Source organism: Notamacropus eugenii, chromosome 5 (assembly GCF_028372415.1).
Source record: "Notamacropus eugenii isolate mMacEug1 chromosome 5, mMacEug1.pri_v2, whole genome shotgun sequence".
Classification (NCBI taxonomy): Eukaryota; Metazoa; Chordata; class Mammalia; order Diprotodontia; family Macropodidae; genus Notamacropus; species Notamacropus eugenii.
In genome coordinates, this window is record NC_092876.1 from 59,002,210 (window position 1) to 59,021,528 (window position 19,319).

The 19,319-nt window shown below is 46.2% G+C and overlaps 1 protein-coding gene across 2 annotated transcripts; it reads right to left on the bottom strand.

The window, feature by feature from the left end:
• Nucleotides 1-1,394: 1,394 nt before the first annotated feature.
• Nucleotides 1,395-13,948, bottom strand: LOC140504302 (aflatoxin B1 aldehyde reductase member 4-like). 2 transcript variants are annotated; one of them, XM_072609101.1, is made up of 7 exons: nt 13,585-13,948; nt 6,807-6,994; nt 6,377-6,481; nt 5,789-5,885; nt 5,301-5,400; nt 4,093-4,222; nt 1,395-1,824 (listed from the first exon to the last, which is right to left on the bottom strand). In XM_072609101.1, exons 1-7 carry the CDS (start codon nt 13,931-13,933, stop codon nt 1,663-1,665), a joined length of 1,131 nt encoding a protein of 376 aa, XP_072465202.1. In that variant the 5' UTR covers nt 13,934-13,948; the 3' UTR covers nt 1,395-1,662. The 2 variants fall into 2 exon arrangements, with proteins under 2 accessions (XP_072465202.1, XP_072465203.1); XM_072609102.1 differs by lacking the exon at nt 6,377-6,481.
• Nucleotides 13,949-19,319: the final 5,371 nt, after the last annotated feature.

Below are 19,319 nucleotides of genomic sequence, written 5' to 3' on the forward strand. Positions count from 1 at the left end.
GCAAGTCATTAACCTCCTGGGCCTCAATTTCCTCATCTATAAAATGAGAGGGTTGGACTAGAAAGGCTCAGGTCCCTTACAGGCCCAGATCTGTGGTCTCATGACCCTCTTACACTAACTGCTTCATGAATGAATGACTGACCCCACTGCTGAGGGATCCACACCTCTGGCTTGCTGCTGTTTCTGTTGTCTGAGGTGGCTGGGGGGCTCAGTTACAGTGAGGGACTCAGGAGTCAGGAAGCCCTCAGACACTTTTAGCCATGTGCCAGGCAAGTCACTTCACCTGTTTGCCTCAGTCTCCTCATCTGTGAAATGGGAATAACAGCACCCACTTCCTAGGGTTGTTGGGAGAATTAGATGACGTAAAGTGCTTAGCATATACTGTTACATCAGTGCTAGCTGCTGGTATAATTATTCCTGGCTTCTCATCTAAATGGGCCTATGGCGCCTTCCTGAGACCTGTGATCAGAGGTGATGGGTACCATCTCCTGTGCTACTTAGGATCATTCTTACTACTTAGTTTGGGTGTCTAGATAAGGCGATAGTAACTTGCCCAGGCCTGAACTGTTAGTGGCTGAAGCCTATTTTCAATTCTGGTCTTCCCAACTGGGTTCACCTTCTGCAGGCACACCTTACTAGCTCACAGGGTTCCACAACTATGTTTTTCAGATGAACAAAGGAGAGCTTCCTAGAATTTCTGTGATCACATGGTAGATTTACGAGCCAGGATTTGAACCCAGATCTCAGGCACTTTCCACTCCATTTGAAAGACCCATGTTTGCTTCAGTATGATTTTATCGCATGTTGCCATTGCCCCCACCCCTAAAACTCCCTTTCCCCTCATTTGGGAAGAACATTCCCAAGCTCCTAATTTTGAAAAGAGAAGTAGCACCTGCCCTCCCTGTCAAAGAGGAGGTGGTGATACATGGTGGGCAGCAGTGAGTACTTGGCCCACAGGATGGATGTGTGGGAAAGAGGAGAACCAGGGAAGTCACTGGAGCTGCTTAGCCAGGAAGAGACTTCAGGGAAGCCAGGCAGGCTGACTCAGCATGGGCTGAGGCAGCCAGGGATGGAGAGTAGCCTTGTTCTGCTTGGGCTCAGAGGGCAGGCCAGCGGAGCAGATTTAAGGTCAGGAGCTGGTAAAATTCATTTTAACTGTCATGTAGCCAAAGCAGACTGGTTACAGCATACTGCACAGAGAAGCCTTATTTAGACACAGGCTGGGTTACCTGGCTCAAGGTCCCCCACCCTACTTGGAGGCCTCCATTCCTTGTCTAGCACCTGCCAGTGGTCCACTCTTCAGGAGGGAGCCAGGATCTACCACTGACCTGCCTCAGTGGCCCCTGCCCACCAAGGACTCAACCCCATGAAATATAATTCTCTCCAGGTCACTCTGTTGTGCAACACTGACTTTTATTCCAACAGGACAGGACAGAGCTGGTCTCATCCTCACCCTTCTCAACAGTAAGAACAACAGGGCAGAAGGCCAGAGGTCCCATCTCTAGCAAGGAGGCTAGAAAACCAAGGATTTAGAGAAGAGGGGCAATTTGAAAGATGGAGCTCAGGCTGCAGCAGGTTAAGGCAAAGGCTGGCTGATGGGGCTGAGACCATGGGAACAGTCAGGGTCAATGAGAGGGCCTCTCTCCCTGCCCAGGGCTGGAGCTAGCGGAAGTAGTTGGGACATTCATGGGCAACGAGGTTCCAGGCCTCATCAAAGGCCTTCACCACCCCAGGCTCCAATGGGCCTTCCTCTGATGCTGCCAGGTTCTGTTGCAGCTGCTGCAAGCTGGACATGCCCAGGATAACGGCATCTCCACGGGCACCCTGTCAGAAGAGGAGGGAGAGAACCAGCTATGTGTGTGGGTCATATGAGAGGGGTGGGGGATGAGATAGAGGGGTAAATGTTTAACAACCAGGTGTGTGGGGGGCGGTGTTTGCTGGTGTTTAAAAACCAGCTCTCGGCAGGTGGTGTAATGGTGAATGTTTAACCAAGTCTCAGGGAAGGGGGGAATATTCAGGGTTATGCTGGTAAATGTTTAACAACTAGCTCCCTGGGGGAGGACACATGCTTAACAATACACTTTTAAATTTAATCTGTTTTATTACCATTTTCTCTGTATACAATCAAGCCTGCTGGGGGCAGGGCCCAGGATTAGAGGAGCAGAAGACAAACCACAGCATTTGCTGACTTCTGAGTTACAAATGCTCACACTCAAAAATAATTTGTTTTATCATTTTAATGTGCATTTCTTTAATCAGTGGTAACTTAGGGCATTTTTTCATATGGTTGTAGAAAGCTTTGATGACTTTGTCTGAAAATTGCCAGTTCATGTCCCTTGACTATTTGCTAAGTGAGGAAGAGCTTATTTGTATCAACCTGACTAAGTTCTCTCTGTATTTGCAAAATGAGATCTTTGTGTCAGAGTTGCTGGACAAATTTCTTCAGTTATGATTACTAACTGCCACACTCAAAATTTAGCCATGGTGGTATGAGCTGGCTCCACAAGGACAGGAGACATCTCTTACTTCTTTCTCAGGCGTCCCATTAAATAAAAGTATGAGACCTGGAGTCAGGGAGACCTGAGTTCCAATCCTTCCTCAGACACTTATTAGCTATGGGACCCTGGACAAGTCATTTAATCCCTGTCTGCCTCAATTCCCTCACCTGTAAAATGGGGATGGTAATAATGCCTACCTCACTGAGCTGTTGAGGACTAAATGAGGTAATGTGTGTGAAGCACTTTGCAAATCATGTCGTTGTCCAGTTGTGTCTGACTACATGACCCCATTTGGGGTTTTCTTGTCAAAGGTACTGGAGTGATTCCTTCTCCAGCTCATTTTACAGATGAGAAAACTGAGGCAAACAGGGTCACACAGGTAGAAAACGTCTGAGGCCAGATTTGAACTCGGGAAGATGAGTCTCCCTGACTCCCAGTCCAGTAATCTATCCACTATACCACCTTGCTCTCCCTAAAAAAGGTACTGGAGTGATTTGCCATTTCCTTCTCCAATGTATTACAGCAAACAGAGTTCCAATGACTTGGCCAGGGTCACACCACTAGTAACTGTCTGATGCTGGATTTGAACTCAGGTCTAGGCCCAGAGCTCTGTCCACTGTGCCACCTAGCTTCCTAAATTCCACTTATCTGTATCTCCATCATCTCTTTAGCATCATCAGGAGGCCCCCATTGGTGCTCCAGGGCTGCTAATATAGGCCAGAGTTTAAGAAGCCTTCCAATTGCAGGTCACCACCTGGTGAGTACAAGTGGGCTAGGGGATACGTCCAAGGAAGGCTCCTGGGTAAGCTCTCCTAGCTTTCAAAGGTTGCCCTTCCCCTTACTCATCATGAGGCACTCTATACGTCCAACCAAACTGAAGGAAGGATTATTCCCCACCCCAGTTTTGCACAGGCAGGCCAGGCCCTGCTTGTCTCCATGAGCCCTGGAAGGAGATCCTTACCCCACTTTTCAGAGGAGATAAATAAGGCCCACTGAGGTTATGCAATTTGCCCATACAGTAAGTAACCGCACAAGGCTGGATTCTAACTCGGGTCTGCCTGACGTGGAAGCTAGCAAGGTGTTCATCCTGTCTGACAAGAAGGGGATAGAAGGTGCTGCTGCAAAAGGGAAAAATGAAGATGGATGGGAAGATGCCCCTGGAGGGATCCAGAGCCCGAGAAGTCAGAGAAACACCCTGATCCCAGTGGTCACTCAGGACCGACAGTGGTGCCATCCTGACTGGGAGTGCCTCCAGGTCAGGGGCCATCTTCTGACTTCTCTGTGTCCCCAGCACTTAGCACATGCCTAGCACAAACCCTCAATGACTGATGCACAGTGCCAGCTTTGGCACCTGACCTTCAGGGCCCCCGTATATACAGGAAGCACTCTGTCAGTCAATACACACTTGTGTTTGTTTTGTTATCTATCTCTTGGGTTGGTTTGCCTAAAAGTTTTCAGGAAACATCCTTTTCCTATAATTAATTTGTGGTTTGTTTGTTAGCTCTATTAAAGTTGATATTTATCAGTGAGATGAAAGCCAAAAGGCTCAAGACTCATGGGAAGGGATGGGTTCCTGAGGCACCCAGGGCATTACCTGGAGCTGGGAGTGATGGTACATCCATCGGAGGGCTGCCGAGGTCATGCTGGGAGCATTGGCCCCATAAGATGCCTCCAGGGCTTTCTCTACAAGAGCAATTCCTTGAAAGTGATGTTCCTTCCAGAAGCTGTGTTGAATGGGCAGAAAGAGAAGTTTAGTGGTCAGAGCCCCCAGGCTGATCTCAGCAAGGCCTCTGTGTGTGGGCTCACCTTGGCAGAAAACCCAGGCTCCCAATCACAGGAGCCTTGACAGAGGCAGTTAGCCCAGGCAAAGTTACAGTCCTGGCTCCACCAGCCACTACTTGCTGAGTGACCACAGGTGCTGTCCACTGCAAACCTCCAAGTGGGGCTGCACTTCCCCAGTGAGGATTCCAAAGTGACCTTTGGTTATGCTCAGGCTACCACCCAATGAACAATTCATAAGCACAGGACACGGGCCTTGGGCAGAAGTTTTCTAAGACCTTCATTGCTCTGGTTACTTGTCCTCAGAATCACCCATCTCATCCCATGTGACACCCCCAGAGGGCCCATTTTAGGACTGGTAGTCCCATTCTGGGAAGGACACTGAAAGTCCAGAGGCAGGTGAGGCCCCTCCATGGCAGACTTTCAAGCAAGGGTTAAGGGAAGTGGGGCTGTTTGGTCTACACTTGGAGGCAGGTGGGAGGGCAGAAGAGTACCAGTCATACATGTGACATAAATGTGAGGGGCTGTCCTGTGGACAGGTCCATTTTGTATCAGTGTCAAGAAACCCTTCCTCACAATGAGAGGAGCCCAAAAGGGGAAGGGACTGCCTGGGCTTCTGAGGGGGGTCTGGAGTCTGCAAGTGGAGGCTGGAGGTCCACCCAGTAGGGATGATATCAAGGGGGCTCTTGTTTAGGTCTGGATTGGACCAGATGTCCTCTTTTAATTATATCCTACTTATCCTATACATAGCTTGCTTTGCATGTGTTCATTTGCATGGTGTTTCCCCATTAGACTGTAAGGTCCTGAGAGCAGGGCCTGCCTTCTGCATTTCTTTGTATTTCATGTGGTGCCTGGCACTTAATGTATGTTCACCGAATTGACCTGAAGGTCCCTTTAGGCCCTAAGATGTGGGATGGTTTCCCAGGGGCTCACACCCATTTTTACAGATGGGAACATCTGGAGGTCTCCTGCAAACACAGTCCCTGCTCTGACCTGCTTCCCCCAGCAGGGGGTGGAGCTCACCGATTCCTGTAAACCTCAGCCCAGCTGTTCCCAAAGAACCGGCCCTCAGGCTGTTTTTTGTCCTTGTCTTCATACTTGTACTTGCCAGTCAAGAGGCCGCCTGAGGAGAGACAGGACAGTCAGATCTCAGGGGTTCCCCCGAGGGTTGGGAGCTGGACCAGAAGTCAGGGCTCTGAAAGCTTGGCCCCAAGCAGGCCCCTTGTTCACTCCCACAAGCACCCCTGGATGCTGTCTGCATTCCACGCCCACACTAGAGCCACAAGATCACCAAACTCAGATTCCTGGAGCACTCTGAAGGTTTAAAAAGGGCTGCCACAAAATAACTCCTGGAGATAGTACAGAGAATTTTCTCTGTTTGGCCAGAGGTTGCAATTTACCCATGGAGGAACAGCTAGCAAGTAATCAAAGACAGATGTCTTGACTTCATGGCCTCATTCTACTAGCCCATCCCAGACACACTGAGGTCTCCTCCTCCCTTTCCCTCATACCAGCCAAAGGGTTGTAGGCATAGAACCGCAGTCCATAGTGACGCAGACAGGGCAACAGCTCCGTCTCCACTTGCCTGGTGGTGGCGTTATACATGCCCTGTGAGGAGGGAGGACAGCACAGATGGGGAGATTTGGGGAAGGGACAACCCCCCAAACTAGCCCACATCAGGAGTGGTCAGAAGCTAGGCACACTGGCTGGAGGTCCACTGCAACTCATTCACTTTACAAATGAGAAAACTGAGGCCCAGAGAGGTCTATTAGGTGGGAAGTGGCAGAGTAAGGATTTGAACCATGGTCTTCTGTCTCCAAAGCCAGCGTCCTTTCTATCAGAAAGCACTGGGAGTCACAGTCCCAGCTTGGCCATTTACTAGCCCTGTGACATGGGATCAGTCCCTCCCTCCTCTGGTCCTGGGTTTCCTGTCCTATAAAATGAGGGCCTGGTTAGATGGTGTCTCATGTTCCTGTTGGGCCTGACCCTCTATGACCTCGATGGCAGAAAGGCTCCCTGCCAGTGGTGCCAGGTGAACCCAGTGGCCAAGAAGGGCCCCAGGAGACCCAGCAACATTCTGGGTTCAGACAAGGGCTCACCTGGTACACAGTGGGGATGACCCAGCCATTTTTCTTGCAGAGAGTGCAGACTTCAGCTACTTCCCAGGAGGCATAGTTAGAGAGGCCCAGCTCTACAAACTTACCCTGAGGGGAGAAAGAAAGAGAGAGAAAGAGGGAGGAAAGAGGAGGAAGGGGAAGACAGAGTGAGAGAGAGAGAAAGAACCATCAGGTCAGAGCTAGGCCCAGGCTCTAAGGAATCATCCTGTTTTTACCTGTACTTGCCTCCCCTATTAGAAGGTAATTAGAATATCTCTATGAGTAGGGACTGTTTCATTCATCTCCGGCTCTAGCACAGTGCCTGGCACATATTAGGTGGTTAATAAATAACCTTGAATGATTGATGCTGTAAGGTCTAACTGACATCCTGTGTTCCAAGGCCCCTCCCAGCTCTGACATCTTCACCTCTCACCTCCTGATGCAGCTCATTGCAAGCCTGAAGTGTCTCCTCCACAGGAGTGTTGTGGTCTGGTGCATGCAGGTAGAAGAGATCCACTCGGGTGCACTGTAGCCGTTCAAGGGAGGTCTCCAGCTGGGAACGGACACTCTCAGCCCTCAAGGACTTCCCATCCCAGGGATTGGCTTTGGTGGCAATTTTCACTTAAGGAAAAAGAGTGGTAGGAGATGGCTGAGATTCAGTTCAATGTAATTCAACAAATGGAGTAAATTCTCTGCTCAGTCCTTGATCGAAACAGGCCACATCTCTACCCTTCCCAGCTGACCACCTGCCTTTCCCAGTTCACAGGCTACTCTTTTCTTTTTTAATTTTAATTAATTCATTTTTAGTTTTCAACATTCAATTCCATATGATTTTGAATCCTAAATTTTCTCCCCCTCCCTAAGATAGTATGCAATCTGCTATAGGCTTATACATTCATATTAAATATATTTTCACATTGTTGTGTGTTTGTCCTATGTTCTCGAAGAGAACCATGACATCAGGGAGATAATGACAAGACTTGCAGTCGACTTCAATTTGAGTGAGAGAGGGCTATGCAAGGACACCAGCCTCACTTTCTCCTGCAGAGCATCTTGGTCCAGTGACCAGATATTCATCAGGATGACTGGAGACAGCCCAGGATGCAATGGGAGACCCTGGACCTTTTAGGGTAAGGTCTTTTCAGGTTCTCAGGGATGGCCCCTTTAATAAAAAAAAAAATCAAACTGGGGGGGTGGGGGAGGGAAGACCCTCAGGGTTGCTGGCCAGAAGAGAAACAGTCACCATTTAGTATTTACATTCGCTCTGTGCAAGGAGGACAGGGACCAATATATTGTCCAGTCTATGAGCTCTAGAGTGAACTGGGCTTAAGGCTTGGTCTTTGAGAAAGAAATCTAGCCAGTAAACCCAAAAGAAAATAGGCAGCCTTTGGCCATCGAAATGTACTTTCCCCTGGGCAGAGCACCCTAGGAGAGGAGAGGAGAGTTCTTTGCCATCACAAAAAGCTGCTATAAATATTTTTGTACATGTGGATTCTTTTCCCACTTTTATGATCTCTTTGAGATACAGATCTGCTAGTGGTATTGCAGGGTCAAAGGGCATGCACAGTTCTACAGCCCCCTGGCACAGTTCCAAATTGCTCCCCAAAATGGCCAGACCAGTTCACAACTCCACCAACGATGCATTAGTGTTCCAATTTTCCTATATCTTCTCCAACATCTATCACCTTCCTGTTCTGTTAGCCAATCTGACAGGTGTGATGTGTTACCTCAGAACTGTTTTGATTTGCATCTCTCCAATCAACAGTGACCAAGAGCATCCCTACATAAAATTATAGATAGCTTTAATTTCTTCATCTGAGAACTGTGGCAGGCTGCTCTTTTCACAAACCAAACAATGTCTGAGCTGGAACAGGACTCTGAGAGCATCTAGTCTGGCCTCATTATAAAGGAGAAAACTGAGACCTAGAGAAAGGAAGAGGTTTGTGCAGGTCACATAGGGACAGTCAGGACTCAAACTCAGGTTTCACGAGAAGCATAGCAGGTCAGGGCAAGAAAGTTGGACTTGGAGTCACAGGCCTTGGTTTCCAACCCTAGCTCAGCCATTTACTATGTCATGTTACCTTGGGCAAGTCACAACTCCTATGGGCCTCAGTTTCCTCATCTGTAAAATGAAAAGGTTCAATTAGATGTCCTGTTAATGCCCTTCAAACTGTAAACTGGCCATCCTAGGATCCTGTAACTTTCTAAATTCTGGATTCTTTCCATACCACCGCTAGGTCATGCTCACATTCAATTATTATATCCATTTTCTAGATGAAGAAACTGAGCCCTCCAAGAAGTGACATGGCATCATATAGGGAGCTTAGCCCACATCTTCTGACTCTAAATCCAAGGCCCTTATCACTGTACTGTGAGACTGTAATCTCACATAAACTTCCCATCCCCCTGCTCCTACAAGAGAATGGGACAGTCAAGTGTAAGACACTGTTCCTTTTATAAATGGCCACTTAGCCAAATGCGGCGCAAAAATGAAATATGTATAAGGAATTCTGGCAAATCAACTTATAAGAAACACTGGCCACCAGATTAAAAAGTGTTTGAGACAGACTATTCAGAAGACCACCAATCAATGAAACTATTTTCAGAATTTGGAAGGATTCAACTAAGAAACTATGACTCAAATAGCTGTTTAGGGAATATAGGACAATTGTATTCATACCTAACAGAAAAGTGGGTATTTTGAGTTTCACATTAAAAGTTAAAGATGGGTCACAGCCTGTGAGCAGGCCCTGATTCCAATGATTGATAAAGAAGGTCAGGAGACAACCAGAAAATGATACAAGCAGGAGGGGAAGCTGACAGCAGGAGGGGTGGGGACATAAGACTTAAAAAAGGCAGACTATGTTGGAGTGCAAATGCTCACAAGGGCTGAGCTGAGAAATGGGCTTGGCATGGATTTTGTTGAGAACTGTGCTGATCGGAAAGGAGGCACTGCATCACTGGGAGCTGACTGGCCAGAGAAAGGCAGTGTTGCCCCCTAGCAACATCTACTACTCGAGGTAGGAACTTGACAGAGGCTAACCTGGGTTGCCTTTTACTGCCCTCTATGGTCTGAAAGGGAGAAACCGAAGGGGAAAGACAAGTTTTGTGTCTGCTTTGTAGTTAATTATGAAAAATGGAGAAGAAGCATGATTTTGCTTTAAGGCTGAGAGAAAAAAAGGGAATCCCCTGCTAGATGGAGAACTGGCTAGGAAAGCTTATGTAGCCTTATTGCTTTCTATAGCTTGGAAGGGAAAAACTTCTCAAAGCCTCAGAGAAGATCTAAGGAGCTTGACATTTCTCTGGACTAAGCTAACTACTGTCACTGAAATAAATAGCTTAACATTTTCTCAGCACCCTACCAAGAGTGGCTGTATCTTAAAAATCAATAAGCATTTACTAAGTGCCTACTATGTGCCAGGCATTGTATGAAGGCACAGGTACAAAAAGGGGCAACAGATGGTTCCTGCCCTCAAGGAGCTCACAGTCTAATGCGGGAGAGGGTAGAGAACATTCTAGGCATGGGGGATAGCCAGAAAAAAATGCCTTGACTTGAGAGATGGAGAATCTAAAAGAGCTTGATACTACTTCAGCAGCCTGAGAGGAAAAGGGAAGCAACTTGGCCTAGGAGAAGAGCTGAGAAGACCAGAAGGCCAGCAGATAGCAGAGAAGTGGTTCTTTATGGTGCTGACTAGTCTCTGAAAGAGATGAAGGACATCAAGGCCTGCTGTCCAGGGTCCTGAGATACTTCTAACTTTATGAATAGAGAAACCCATGTGGTTCCTTGCTAGGTTCCACAGTATACCCTTTCTCCCAGACAGATAGTGTGTGCTGTGGGGGGAGAGTACAACTCAAGTTTGTGCATAAATGGTTATATTTCAGTTATCTGTGTTTTTGTGTTCTGAGTAAACAATTATTTGATAAATGTTTGCATAATTATTGTAATTTCTTAATAACTTAATGTTATAACTGAGTAAAGGTTAAAATTATCCCCACTTCTGCCTTCTGAGTATTTATTCCTGACTTTGCTTTCTAATGAGTAAATGTTATCACTGTTGCTTTTGCCTTATCATTTACCTAATGTTGCATGTTTAATGCTAGGGCTTCCCTCTGTTGATCAACTTCTACAGGCCTGTGTTTCTCTTGTGTGTACATAATTTTTGCATGTTGTCTCCCCCTTGGACTATAAGCCCCCTGAGGGCAGGGGCCATCTTTTGTCTTTTTTTTTTTTTTTTGGTATCCCCAGTGCTTAGCGCAGTGTTTGGCACACAGCAGTCAATTAATAAATGCCAGCTAACAAGATTCAATGGTGTGATTCTGATTGATATTTGTATAAATGGGGAGCCCATCAGTGGATCATGAACTAGACTGGCAAGCAGTAGGTATATTCCCAGCACATACAAATTTATGAGAGAATGAATGGTAACCAGGTGTCCACCCCCGCCGGGAGCACCACTCCCACCTGCCAAAGTGAGTCTAGGTTGGGGGGAAGCAAGCAAACCTGAATTAAAGAAAAAAAGTCTAGAGAGAACTGGGATGGACGTCACATCCTAGAGAATACAAGCCTCACATGAGCCAGGGTCAGTTTTCAGAGCAATACAAAGCAGAACACAAGCCAGTGAAAATGAACCTGAATACAACGTATCCAATTCAGTAAGGCTAGCTGCTTCTCTGGTTCGAATTCCAACTGTATTATCAGCTATATGAACTTTGGCAAGTCACTTCACTGGACCTATTTCTTTATTCATAAAAGGAAGGAGTTGGAGGATTAGGTGAGATCGTGAGATACAGTGCTCTAATTAAATGGGGAGTTGGAGGGGAAGAGGGAGGGGAATGGAAAACAGGAGAGAACAAGTTAAGAATCAAGTTTAGCCCTGATCTAAGAATTCTAAATGGGAATGAGGTTTAATTTTTATTCTGTGCATTTCACACCTGACTGCACTGGATAGAAGAAGTCACTCATTTCCTTTACTGAGTATCACCCTCTTCTACCCCAAACCAGGAATTCCACTGCCTCTACTAGTGAACTTTGCTGCTGCCTACAATCTGGTGAATAATTTGACCAGTGGGGCTGGAGGGAAGGAGGGATGGGTTGAAAGGGCAATGAAAGAAGATAAAAAGAAACTCTGATCAGGTTTAGAGTTGGTAGGGACTTTAAAGAGGCCACGGAGTCCAAAACTACTAACTTCAAGATAAATAAACTAGAACCCTGGACTGGGAGTCAGAAAGATCTCGGTCCAAACCCTGTCTAGGACATTCAGTAGCGGTGTGATTCTGAGGTCATTTAATCCCCTGGGCTTCAGTTTCTTATCTGTAAAATGAGGGGGCTGGACCAGATGACTACTAAGGTCCACTGATCTCTAAATCAATGATCCTATCTATGCCCAGACAGGTGAACTGACATAGAAAGTGGCAGAAATGGTATTTAAACCTCCATTTCCCAAATCCAAAACTAGCACTTATTCTAATCTTAGAGGAAGCTAGATGGTAAGTGGATAACTAGAATGCTGGACATGGATTTGGGAAAACCCGAGTTCAAAATCTGACACTTTACTTTGATACCCTGGACAAAAGTCACTTTACTCAACCAGTTTCTTCCTCTGAAAATAAGGATGATTATGGCTCCTACCTCCCAGAGATGTTGGAAAATTCACATAAGACAACACATGGACAGCACTGCAAAGCTTAAAGCACTATAGAAACGTTAGCTGTTATTAATTCAAGAGGAAAATGTCCAAGTGACAGAAGGAACAACGTGATAGAATGAACCCTGCACTGCAAGTGAAGAGACCTAGGTTCCTGTCCCATCTATATGTGTGACCTCAGACACGGCTGTTTCACTCTCTAAGCCTGAGTTTTCTTCTCTTTATAATACAGGGGCTGGTAAAATCATCTCTAAGTTCCTTCACAGCCCTTAACATTCTCTGACAGTTTATTTTATGGGAACTCTCTCAGCCTGGCAGCAGTCTGGGTTCTAAGGTTTCTTCCAGATCCAACATTTTAAAAAATTGAGAAGGCAGCAGCTCAGGGGAGCTACTTCCTGGAGGGACAGTGTGAAGGGGATGATATGGATCCTCTGCTGAAAGGTCAGGCCCTCCAGGACAGACACTCACACCCTGTCCAGGGCAGGGAAGACCCACCCTGAGTCTTTCCCCCTCCCACAGTGGAGGCCCTGAGCCATCACAAGTCTGGGACAGACTACTAGGAACAGTTACCCACCTCAGTGTAAAGTCATAAGTGGACAAACTTGTCCAAATTCCAGAACCAAGCATGCATGTAACGGAACAAGCAGAGCTTGAGCCAAGGCCTTGGTCTCCATCCAGCTCCCCCACCCCACCCCTGCCTCCCATATACATGTATGCACCCAGGAACCTCAACTGATGGAGAAACAGGAGTAATGAGGACAGGCTTTGGAGCAAGGGGTGCTTATTAAATTAACTGATGCATGACCACTACCGGGATCCAATCAATGCCTGGGCCAGTCCGTTCAGGTTCCTAAAGTCAGGGGCTCGGAACTATCTTAGCGTACAAGGTGTTCGGCAAAGCACCTGGAGGGTTGCTGACTGTCACGAGGTCAGAGGTTTCACTAGGAGAGCAGAGGAGGAGGGAGGAGAGGAGGGGGGGCAGGGCTGTTCAGTTCAAGGACAGGGCTACACAGCCTGGAAATAGAATTTGCCAGATCAAGGGTCCAAGGATTCCTGCCCTAAATTGCAACATTTACAGGTCGCAGTTCATTGGCATGGATAGGGCTGCAGAGGTCAGGGACCCCGAGCGGAGGTCAAGGGTGGGGAGGGCGCATGCCCGAGGTGGGGTGGGCAGGTGGCACGGCGGCTGGGGGCCTGGAGGCTGGGGGACGGGGGGCTGGGCCCGGGGAGGGGCTGGGGGCCCAAGGGCTGGGCCGGGGGGAGGGGGGCTGGGGGCCCGGGGGGGGGGGCTGGGGGCCCAGGGAGGGGCTGGGGGCCCGGGGGCTGGGTCCGGGGAGGGGCTGGGGGCCCGGGGGCTGGGCCCGGGGGGGGCTGGGCCCGGGGAGGGGCTGGGGGACCGGGGGCTGGGCCCGGGGAGGGGCTGGGGGAGGGGCTGGGGGCCCGGGGAGGGGCTGGGGGCCCGGGGAGGGGCTGGGGGCCCGGGGGCTGGGGGCCCGGGGGCTGGGCCCGGGGAGGGGCTGGGGGCCGGGCGGGGGGGGGGCTGGGCCCGGGGCCCCGCAGGCTTACCTGCGCTGCCGCCGTCCCCCAGCCCCAGGCCCAGGCCGCCCACGATCTTCTCGGACTGGCCGTCGCTGTACATGAAGGCCGTGTCCAGCTCGCGGTGGCCGCGCTCCAGGAAGGCGTGCACGGCGGCGGCGCTGGCGGACCCGTCCATGCGCCGCCCCATCTCCATGGTGCCCAGCACGGAGGCCGGCAGGGCCCGGGCCGCCGAGGCGGCGGCGGCGGCACGGGACATCGCGGCGGCGGCCGGGGGGGCACCGGGGCTGCGGGCACCGGGGCTGCGGGCACCGGGGCTGCGGGAGGATCCGCAGCGGGCGACGGCGCGGGACAGGGCGCGAGACACGTTACGCAACATCTACGGGGGGAGAGGGGGATGAGGCGGCGGCCTGCGTGCCAAAGCCCCTCCCCTCCCGTGACGTCACCCAGGGGAGGGTGGGGCGAGAGCGGAGAGGGCTGGCTCCCAGGGACCGTCCGCAAGGTGCGCTGCCGCCGGAGGAGGTGCGGGTCCCGCATCCTCCGGCCCGGGCTTGGCTGCTGTCCGGACGGCGTGGTCCGGCAGGAGGCACCGGGACGCTGTAACCGCCCCGCTCCCAGCCCGGACCTTTCTCCGGTATCCCGGCCTCCGGAGCTGGGCACTCTCCTTTTTCAGATGAGGAAACTGAGGCTCAGGAGCAGCAAGGGATTTGTCCGGGGTGGTCCTGAGCTAGCGTTCCAACCTAGGGCTGGTTTATCCCGGCCCCGGCCTGGGCACCGAGGGGCAGGGAAGGGCTGAAGCTTCCAGCCTAGGTTATCATCTCCCTGGAAGGGACCCAGTAGTCTGGCAGGGGTGGGAGAGCAGTTCTGGGGACCCAGGAGTCCTGAGCCTCATGTCCGGTCACCCTCAATTCCACCCCTCCCTTCCATCAACCAAGTCAGCGTATTAATGAGGGTGCCTATAACACTCGGTGGAAGGAAGGATACAATGGGAAATGTAGCAAATACCTCGTATCAATCAAAACTCCGGAAAACCACACCATAAAATCTTTTTTAAATTATTGTGAACTTGACCAGCATCAACAAACATGATCATACCTACAGAAAAAGAACAGAAAAAGAGAAATACATATGAAGCCGCACATTTCAATTACGTAAAGCTTATTTTTTTTTTTACTGTAGAATAAATTTAGCAGGGTAATTCCAATTCTGTTCTGTTTATCTGTATCTCTCTTTACTTCTGCTTTCTTCTCTGCATACTGCAAATGTTTCGTTATTTAGGGGAACTCCTCTTATGCTCTTCCTCACTCATAACTTCTACCCCCCAAAAAAACATTCTCTCCCCATCTCACCCCCAACAATAAATATAAGAAAGGAAAAAAATGCTGCATGCATTGGCCTTGTCAGAAAATGTGTTCCTCCTACACCTCTGAAGTCTAGCCCTTCTCTATCAGAAGGTGGGAACCATTCTCTATTAGGGACTGGTCACTGAATTGGTCAGAGTTCTTAAGTCTTTCAAAGTTGTTTTCCTTTACAACCTTGTCATTGTATACATTTTTCCTGGTTCAGCTTGCTTCAGTTTGCATCAGCTCATAGAAGTGTTTCCAGATTTCTTTGAATCTAACACCTTCTTTTTTCCTTAGGGCACAATAATATTCCGTTACATCAATATATGATATAATATTCAGCCATTCCCTACTTGAGGGTCATTCCCTTTACTAAAACAAACAATTCCTTTGTAAACATTTTTCTACCTATGGGTCCTTTCCTTTGGTCTTTGATCATTTGAGGGTACATGGTATTCACAGTTAAGTTACTTTTGGGGTATAAGTCCAAACTGCTTTCCAGAATAGTCAGAACAGTTCCTAGCTCCAATAATAATATACCAGTGTGCCTGTCTTCCCATACATAACCCCCCCAACAGTTGTCCTTTTTTTTCTCCCAATCTGATGGGTGTGAGGTGAAAATTTCAGGCTTAATTTAGTATGCATTTCTCTTATTATTGGAGATTTGGAGTATTTTTTACATGGTATTTGATAGCTTGTATTTGTTTTTCAATCTGTCTATTTATATCATTTGACCATGATCTGCCAGGAAATCTAGGTGGCAAAGTAAATAGAATGCTAGTCCTGGAATCAGAAAAACTCATCTTCCTGAATTCATATCTGGTCTCAAATACTTACTATCTGTGTGACTCTGGGCAAGTCCCTTAACCCTATTTACCTCAGTTTCCTCATCTAAAAAATGAGCTGGAGAACTCCAGTATCTCTGCCAAGAAAACCCCAAATGGGGTCATGAAGAGTTGGACACGACTGAACACCAGGAGATGGTTCTTGTTCTTATAGATTTGAATGATAACTAAAATGGCTAGCATTTATAGAGAAATTTAATATTTGCAAAGCAATCTACCAACTAATCAAAGTATCAAGCACTTTGTGCTGGGCACTACATGCCTGATTGCATCAACCCATGATGCTTAGCTACCTACCTTAATTCTCCATACATCTTGGGTATCACACCTTAATCACAGAAGTTTGCAACAAGGATTTCCTCCAATTAACTCTTTCTGATTTTTGATGTATTTTTATTTATTTTGTTAAACATTTTCTAATTAAATTTTAAATGCTTTTTAACTTTTCAGTCACGAATTCTCTCCCTCCCTCCACCCTCTCCTGTACCTGTCGAAAAGGCAAGAAATATAATATCCATTATTCATATAAAGCCATGCAAGACATATTTTGGCTTTAGACATGTTGTAAGGGAAAAAAGAAAGGAAAATAAAGTGAAAAAATATGTGTTTCAATCTGTACTCAGAGTCCAGTTGTCTCTCTGGAAATGAATACATTTTTCCTTTATAATTGTCTTAGATCATTGTATTGATCAGAGTAGCTAAGTCTTTCACAGTGAATCATTGTATTAATAGGGCAGCTAGTTGGTGCAGTGGATAGAGCACCAGTGCAGAAGTCAGGAGGACCTGAGTTCAAATCTCACCTCAGATACTTGACACTAGATGTGTGACCTAGGACAAGTCACTTAACCCCAACTGCCTCATCCTGAGTCATCTCCAGTCATCCTGAAGAATGTCTGATCACTGGATTCAGATGGCTCTGGAGGAGAGGTGAAGCTAATGACCTGCACAGCCCTCTCTCACTCAAAACAAAATCAAATGCAAGTCATGTCATTATTTCTCTAATGACATGGTCTTCTTTGGCAATGAAGGACGAATACACACATTGTGTTAATATTGCTGCCAGTGACTGTATACAAAGTCTTTCTGGTTCAGCTCACTTGATTTTACATCAGTTCATGTAAGTCTTCCCAGGTTTTTCTGCTCATCATTTCTTATAGCACAATAGTATTCCATTACAACCATATACTACAACTTCTTCAGCCATTCCCCAAATGATACGCATTGCCTTAATTTCAAATTCTTTGCCACCACAAGAAAAGCTACTATAAATATTTTCGTACATATGGGTCTTCTTCCTTTTCCTTTGATCCCTTTGTGATACAGATCTAGTAGTATTGCTGAGGCAAGGTTATGTACAGTTTTATAGTCCTTTGGGCAGAGTTCCAAATTCTTTCCTAGAATGCTTGGACCAGTTCATAACTCCACCAGGAGTGCATTATTTTTCCACAGTGCCTCCAGCATCTGTCATTTTCCTTTTCTGTCATGTTAGCCAATCTGATAGGTGTGAGATGGTAATCAAAGAAATGCATATTAAAACAATTCGGATTGCCAACTCTAATTACTAAAAAATAGAGAAATGCAAATGAAATTCACTCTGTTTTTTAGTGATTTAGAGCATTTAATTTTCGTATGTTTTTTGATAACTTTAGTTTCTCTTTTGAGATTGCCTAGTCATACCTTTTGGCCATTTACCAATTGGAGAATGACTCATCATCTTCTCAGTTTAGCTCAGTTCTCTATATATTTGAGAAATGAGATTTCAATCAGCAAAACTTGCTATAATTTTTCTAACGGCTTCTTGCTTTCCTTTAAATTTTGGTTTTATTGGGCTTTTTATGTAAAACTTTTTCAATTTGATGTGAATAAAATTGTCCTTTTTATGTCTTGTGGGTCTCTCTTATATATTGTTTGGTCAAGAACTCTTTCCCTATCCATGGTGTTATGAAAAAATCTCCTTCCTTGCTTCTCTAATTTGTTTGTGATATGATATGATATCTATAGTGTTGTTCTACTTTGTGTATCAAAGAAATATTTCTACATAGAATTGGTGCCATCAAGTTCCCATCTAAATGAGGCTTGACAGAAGGATGATTCTTTATTTCAGGTACCATTGGGACCTGGAGGTCTTTCCTTGTTTCTCAGGACATCAGTAGTAGACTTGCTATGAAACCTGTCATAGACTCCTACTCCTAGACTCCAGAGTCCTGGTGCCTTAGTCTCCTGACCTTTCCATATCCACAAGGTCAGAGCCTCTTGATTCATCTCCACCTAAAATAAAATAAATAGTGAGACAAAGCACCAAGGTCCATCTTCATGGGGACAGATGTTGATCTTTCCTCTTTAGCTTTGTCTCTTATGAGTCACTGACTGTGAAAGATTCACACTATGAGCAGAGGATCATGAGAAAGGAAAGGCTGAAGCCAGTTCAGTTCTTTTGAAAAATAGATTTATCATGCTTTAAAATTCGTGAAGTACTTTACACGTACATTATCTCCTTTGGTCCTTACAACAACTCTATTCCCATTTTACAGATGAGGAAACTGATATTCAGAGAATTTAGGTGACATGCTTAGTATCACACAGCTTCTGAGTGGCTGAGGCAGAAATGCTGCAAAATATCTTCCACTATGCCACACATCACAGCAGGTTAAATGTTTATCCATAAGAGAGAGAGATAAGCATTCTTCAATGACCTGGAAACTCACCTGATTTGAATCCCCAATAAAAATCTATGAGTCATCTATCATCAAAGCTGGACTTGGAAAAAACATTGTACTGTTCATCCCCAGTACACCTAATACATAATGTGAAAAAGAAATGTAGTTTCAGCATTGTGCACAACAACAACCACAGTGTGTAATGACCGACTTTGATAGACTTAGCTCTTCTCAGCAGTGCAAGGACCTAAAACAATTCCAAAAGACTCATGATGGAAAATGCAATCTGCATCCAGAAAAAGAAATCTGGAATCTGAATGCAGATCAAAGCAGACTCTTGATTTATTTTTTTTTGTTTTATTTTGTTTTTCTTTCTCAGGGTTACTCCCATTAGCTCTAATTCTTCTGTACAACATGACTAATGTGACAATATGTTTAATATGTAGAGCCTATACTGGATTACATGCAGCCTTGGGGAAATGGTAGGGAGGGAGGGGAAGAAAATTTAAAACTTATGGAAGCAAATGTTGAAAACTAAAAATAAATAAATTAACTTAATAAAAATGTGTAGTTTTAAGATTAAAAATTAAAGAATGTGTCAAAAATCTTGTAAACTCAGTGCTAAATCACATAAAACAAATGTATACAGTAAAAGAGGGACATTATACATGAAAGTTTTCAAAGATTTAAAAATTTTGAAATATATTTTATGGCTTCAAATTTATTTTTCTTTATCTCAATTGATTTGCACATCACTGTAGACCCTGTATCCATTTGAAAGTAATTATAGTATGTATAGTATAGTATAGATATAATATAGTAATGACAGTATATAGATTAGTATTATACTATATAGTATATAATTATAGTATATAGCATAATATATTACATAGCAAATATAGTATAGTGTATAGATTAGA